Here is a 6,826-nt window from a genome sequence, read left to right on the forward strand (position 1 = left end):
TCAAAGAACGTTTCAAACTATAGCAAATTATCCACTAATCAGGAGTCACGAGCGATAAAAAAGGTCTACAATCTTTCAAAGAAGAGCCTGACAAAACCGCGGAGTCATATCTTCCGAATGTTTTTCGACCGCGGAACTATCTATCTACACGTTGGCTTTGTGTAGGTGGTGCGGCATCGTTTCGCTCAGTTCGTCACGTGACGTTCCCCCCTTCCTCCAGACCCTTCCGTTTTGTATGAGTCATACTCAGAAGCAGAACGGTATATAAAAGGGCACCCTGCCGGCATACCGGGTTTCACTTGAAAAAAAAAAATTGAGAGGAAAGCGAGAGCGATTCTCGTGTCCGGCTGACTGCGTCAAAACTTCGCTTAAGCTGCAAGTTACACCCGGACAAGTGCAAGCGGCGGAGTCGTGTCATCGACGATTCGTGGCGGCAATACTGACGGCTCGCACAAGAAACATGGTGTCAACACAGTATTTCCTCTGGGTCGCACTAGTCACTTGGTTTGTCGGCACCAGCGCACGTGAGTTCGCAATTGTTTCTTCTACAATACGTAATTCGTTACCGCTGTTCGTACTGCTCTAGGTTTTTTTTTAAGCCGACCCTTTGACATCGCTCTTCAGTGTGAACTCAAGAAAGTTGCAGGTTTTGTGTACGCTGTAATAAAAGCGAGATACAACGTGCAGTGTACCTCGCTTTTATTGCAGCGTATACAAAACCTGCCTATTCGATCCCTACTTTCGTTTATTTTTTTAAACTCCGATATAAGGTAGCTACATAGCCGCGTCTAGTATGACCAATTCTTTTTTTTTAAGTCTGCCCAACGGCATACACAATTAATTAGGACGACTTAAAGGGTTAAAATGTATCTCCCTCTTTAGAACGATGCGACGTGCTCCCCGTATGCAGTGCCTCTTTCTTTTATACCTATAGCTCTGCAGAAGTTATACGCTTGTTACCTTCTCTTGGAGACACCACCCGCCGCCTTCTTATCTACATTTACTGCCTTAGCGTCCATGAAACTGGACGGTGCATTGATGACCCGCTGTTTGTATGTAAAATTGCAAACAACGCAATCGCTTAAAATCCATAAGAAGCAAAACGGTCATAACACAATATTCTATATAAATTCCCCATTAGCGACCAAATGAAAGGGCATTTTAAGTAACGAGCCGCTGATTATAGAAAAACACGTAAGCCAGAACCAAAGTTAAAAACAAATTGTGTTTTCACATCGAGGTTGCAGAAACAAGAGGGCCGCGTTATGGTTCAAGCTGTCAAACCAGCACGTATATATACGGTGTCACGGATAAGCTAAGTTACGTGTTAGTGCGGTACAACCTGCTCTGTTTAGTTAGTTTGAGCCGCTGAATATTGCAGCTCATCTTGTTACTTTGACACGTTTCTTTTCAGCTGGGCTATCTTTACTGTGTACTTTCTGTCCCAAGACAGAGTAGGGGGCGCCTTTCTTAATGGCAAGCTATGCTGGAGACGGGTTATGTTAAAAGAATACATAAAAGATAGCAGCTAAATAAATCATCCTTTCCGCCAGTGAGATCGGAACCCACAACCTTACGGATCCCACCGACTTTTAATTAATTTAAATTGACGTCATGATTACTACACTACAGTTAAGGCCAACAATAATCGTCTCCTATGCTCTCCTTGGCCTAATTCTTTGTTGGATTCTTTTAGTTGTGCCTAACAAAGAAACGAGCCCCTCGAAGAAACTCCTCTTCTTTCATTCATAGGAGATCACGGTTGCAGGAAGAGCATGTTCGAGCTAATAATATTTTATGCACTACCGTGTCATAAGCAGCGCAAAAGGAAGCGAAAGGTCATAGAGAGAGATGAAGAGGAAGGCGGGGAGGGTAAACAGATATTTGCGTCCGGTTTGCTGCCATACACTTGGGCGGGCATATAGGGGGGGGGGGGGGGGGGGGGGGTTGGAAAGAGGGTGTAAATAGAGAGAAAAAAAGGGTGCAAAACGCCCAGACATACACAGGAAAAAAGAAAGAACACGCACAGGAAGGGCGTTCTGATTACAGTCGTTCAGAAAGGGCAGTCGATCGCTAGAAGCGCAGTAGCGGTTGCAGGGCCTGCTTCTGCGACGTTGTGTCATGTCGACAGCGTAGAATTCTCTCTTCCAGCAGAGGATGGTCGTCTGATTTGCTGAGCGCGCGTTGCAAAGGGATAGCCGCTGCGCACTGTACTGTGGGCAGTCGCGCAAAATATGTAGACGATGCCGAACACTTTCGAGGTGGTCTTTGTGGATTCACAGCTCCTGCACTCGTTTATGCTACAGATGGGGAGGCGTCCACCCGGCCCGCATTTTACATTGAAGTCGGTGCAGGGCGTGTCACTGCCTCGCTACCCGAGAGAGAGCAGAACTCGTCGCGTGAACAGCTATCGCCGCATAACGGAGGAAGGCGACCTGTCGCAGCGGCCATGACCGTCGGTTGCCGGAAGCGAATCGTGTGCGAGGCAGCACGCAGCCTCACCGACATGCTTCCCATTTCTGGTTTCTGGAAGGAAATTGTCAAGTAAGAAAACTTCTCGATACGACCATTCGTAAAAAATTATGGCAGCTTGGCACTAATGATGCCAAGCCTGAAGGAAGGTAGCGCAGCTGGGGGCGGCCTTCCTCGGTTCTCTTTCTTTTTTTCTTTCTTTCTTCTCTTTCTTTCCTGTTCTCTCTGTTCCTTGTATCTGTATTTTGTACACGTTGCTTTCTATTTCTTTCTTTCTCGATATATATATTTCTTTCCCTTTCTCGCTCATTCTATCTTTATTTCTCTACGTTCCCTTTCTTTTTCTTTCTCTCTGCTTCTTTCTCTTTCTTTCTATGTCTTTCTCTGTCTTTCTATCTTTTTATGTCTTTATTCCCTTGATTTCTCTCTATGTTTCTCTTTCTTTACATAGCTTTCTTTAGACTCTCCCTCTCTTTTTTTCTCTTTCTTTTTCTCTCTCTCTTTCCCGTGTTTCACGTGCTCCACTTCGCCGAGCAGAGTTTTTGTTTAACGCCCGCGCCTGCTGTACTCGGCAGCGGGGCTCGTTGCCCAATTCCCGTGGCGCATACCCAGCTGCGGTTTTCTGCGGATACAAGAGTTTTGAAGGCCGGCTTAAGCAGCTCCGCTGTTAAAAATAGTTAAAATATAATTAAGGCTGTACGAATTAATGTCCTTCCACAATACAAAAGGAGCTACTCTTACCGCGAGAAAAAGGCTAAGGTAGTAAAACGGGTGGCGATGCCAACTTGAAGTGACCGCACGGTCTCTCAATGACGCCCGTCCTACTGGCGGAATTTGTTCGATTCTGCCTAACTTCGCATCGCTACGAACTGACAGCAGCATATTCACACAAAGCCAAGGTTTGAGCTTATCAAATTCTAAAGAACTGTCGAAATTGGGTAACTTTCAGACGTCGAACTGACAAAGCGCAGCAACAAAACACCACCGCGACGATTCAAGAAGAGAAACTTCGTCCTGCATTTCCCATTCCAGTTATGTCAATGCTTTATCACGCGAATGATCAAAGCAAATGCTTTCTAAACAGCACCTGTCAGACCGAACTAATTTTGATTTTCTCTTTGGTGTGTACAGTGTTTGAGGCTGTGCTTTTAGTGACATTCATGCTGATTTTATGTCGTAATGAAATGATGTAACGTATATAGAATCGCTCTTCACCACTGGTATGATACGTGCTATATTCGAGATGTTTCTGTTCCCCTGCTTTCGCCCCACGTTGCAATCACAGCGCCGCTGACCATGATTTTATATGAAGGAAGAAATAAACTATTGGAAAGAGAGCATTACGTCACGCAGCCAGACTTGGCAAGTGGACTCTCCGCGAAGCCATTCTTCTCAAGCTATCTCTGCACTTGAGACCAAATGTTGAGACGATACAAGTATTGTTCTGTCTGTGTGCGTGTTTGTGTGTGTGTGTGTTTTTAACTGCCGTTGTGCAGCAGTCCAGATTTTTCCTTCCTCCGTGGTGTTTGAACCCGCCTCTTTCCCATGCCTTCACCTTCTTATATTCTTTCAACAGAGGAAGGCCACACCCGAAGAACGCGTACTTCGCCGCCTGGTCCAGAGGTCTGCAGAAAAACGAGTGCGCGCATATGTACCCTGACTGTTCGGACAGTGCGGCCGGCATGGTTTTGCCGCTGGTCAGCGAGGCCGTGGGACCCAAGGGAATCGTGAGCTCATTCATCGAACGCCTGAACACCCCCGCTGCATCCCACGTTCCCAGAGAGCCCGGCGCACCGCGACCTTCGCTCGTCATGGAGAAGCTGAGAGAGTACAGACGACGCATTGATTCCGACAAGCCTCGCACGCCTCCAAACTAACTAATGACCCGTAAAGGTCGCTTAAGGCGAACAAAATATGCCAGGCAGAACATTGTACATATGCACAGGGAGACTCACTGCATTCGTTGATGAATAAAAATACAGACAGACTTCAACAATTCTTTACGGCTATTTAGTGAATTCACATATTGTGACAACAGCAGAATGTACAAGGTCGATCACATCTAAGGTTAACACCTCATTAGTATTCTGGACGGTAGAACTAGAACGTATATTCGATACTTCACGAGGGAAATGTCCGTTACATGACGCCTACTCATGGTGTCGATAAACGCAATACAAATTTTCCTAATTATGTATTAAACAACAGCTCATATGAGGTCCTGAATACTAATGAGGTGTTCAGCTTAATTGTGGGTGACTCTTTACAAGCGTACGAAGAGATGTTGAGGCAGCCCATATTGCACGAAAAAAGCAAGGTATGCAACTGCCAGCCTTCGATCGTGCTATCCGAGCGGGAATTAATACATCTTGATGGCACATTGGGATGACGGGAGCAAGGTAACCATGTGCAGTGTGTATCGCATTCTTCTCTCTTTTTTCTGTTGTTTGTTAAGCCACTATATATTTTCCGATCGTATGTGATTAAACTTAGTTGCGAGTCAGCGCATGTCCGATTTTCTTTTCAATACATCCCTTGTCTTACGCGCTGCTCAACATCATTAATCCATATCAACTTTCAACTTTACCGCATTATATAACTTAATAATAATTTGAGAGTTTGAAAAAGAATGAGAAATAAAGTACATGGAAACAAACAAAAAAAGCGGCGCATTGCTCGCGCATTAGAAAAACAAGAACAGCAAAATAATGCACATAACTCGAGCACATAAACAAACAACGATGCATAAGCTAAAAAACTAGCTTCCAAAGCAGATCGTTGTCATTATGATTATTATTCCGCGAACTACACCAAGTATGTACTTGTGAAAATCTCATGTCGCGGGCATCATGAAGGAAAATAATCAATAATAGGTAAAACTGGTCTGAGGCATTCGCACGCCTCTAAGTGTGTACACACTTATGTGCTCATGCACATATATACGGAAGGCAGCTGCCGGCGTAGCTTAAGTGTTAGAATATCGCGAATGGCGCATGCGCAGGTTGTGAATTTCACTCGACGAGCATCGCACGCCACGGCTGCGCAGATAGAGTGTGCATCCGCACAGTTTGGGTTTAGGCTTCGCTTGCGAGTAGTGCACAGTTCGTGAACATAAAAATTTCCTAAAAGTGAAGTTGTGCACCTGTGGTAGATAGACACAGATATTCCATGGCAATACTCGTAGGGCAGGTTGAAATTAAAGGAAACAGTATTGTCGGCGTTAGTTGTATAAAGTGCTCAAAATACATTTGACCAAGCGATAAACCCGGCAAACACCTCCGGGAACTTTATTAAAGTTTATCTCTCTCTCTCTCTCAAACTACATTTGAACTAAAGCTTTACTTAACATACACTGAAATATGCCCGATAGATTTGCATACTTTTTTTGCATCTCTTTTTATCTAGAACACCAATGCAATGCCATCGTCGTAATAAGGTACCAAAAGCAAACTTCTACAGACCACTCGTCAAGAAGAAGTGCCCATATTATGCAGATTCTAACAGCCGGAAGCCACGTAATACGTTATCAGGGGAACTGAAGTGCCGGAGGAAACCGAAGGGCGAGTTAGTTTGGATGAATAACTCAATTATAGGCAACGCCAAATGGCAAGGCAGTAAAAGAAACAGACTGACTCGCGACTCGATTTGTTTCAGAAAAAGTACTTAACGAAACACGAGCCTCCCGACTTCACCGTGTTCATGTGAGCAACTAAGCGAAGAAGACTACGCGTAACTAGAAGACTGGTCAAAGCAAACGAAAATCGAAACCAGAAAAATTTATGCAAGTGGTGTCAACAAGTAGCTTCTGCGGGCGAGAATTTCCACCATATTGGATTCACGGAAACAAATGTCTCTTCTAATCTGACACGCCTCTGTAACTTCACAAACAAGTGTGCCATTATTTTTTTTCTTCTTCATGCGTATGCGAAGTAGACATTCTTGGAAAAGCATACGCACAGTAAACGCAGTACGACGCACGCTCGAAGTGATGACGCAAGGTATATGTTTTGCACTTTCTACTAAACTGGATTAGTTGCCTGGACAGCGCTGTATTTTACTTGCCTGTCCATTCGCTTCAGGCATGTTATTTCAGAGACCGTATCGACCTGTCCAGTGAAAGATAGCACAGTTTATCAATGTACGCGCTTCGATAAGAAAGTAAACGAGGTGTTATCACAAGATTGATTGATTGATTGATTGATTGATTGATTGATTGATTGATTGATTGATTGATTGATTGATTGATTGATTGATTGATTGATTGATTGATTGATTGATTGAAATTTACAAAAGCTGATACTACACCGACTTCTCCGCAGCTAAGTTACATGAACAACAGGAACTAGTTGAATAC

At 44.3% G+C, this 6,826-nt stretch overlaps 1 protein-coding gene across 1 annotated transcript; it reads left to right on the forward strand.

The window, feature by feature from the left end:
• The first annotated feature begins 320 nt into the window (after positions 1-320).
• Positions 321-4,351, forward strand: LOC119381171 (uncharacterized). Its single transcript, XM_037649130.2, has 3 exons — positions 321-524; positions 2,307-2,544; positions 4,049-4,351. The coding sequence occupies exons 1-3, from the start codon at positions 461-463 to the stop codon at positions 4,347-4,349; spliced, it is 603 nt and encodes a 200-aa protein (XP_037505058.1). The 5' UTR covers positions 321-460; the 3' UTR covers positions 4,350-4,351.
• The last annotated feature ends 2,475 nt before the right edge of the window (positions 4,352-6,826 follow it).

This window comes from Rhipicephalus sanguineus, chromosome 2 (assembly GCF_013339695.2).
Source record: "Rhipicephalus sanguineus isolate Rsan-2018 chromosome 2, BIME_Rsan_1.4, whole genome shotgun sequence".
NCBI classification, from domain to species: domain Eukaryota; kingdom Metazoa; phylum Arthropoda; class Arachnida; order Ixodida; family Ixodidae; genus Rhipicephalus; species Rhipicephalus sanguineus.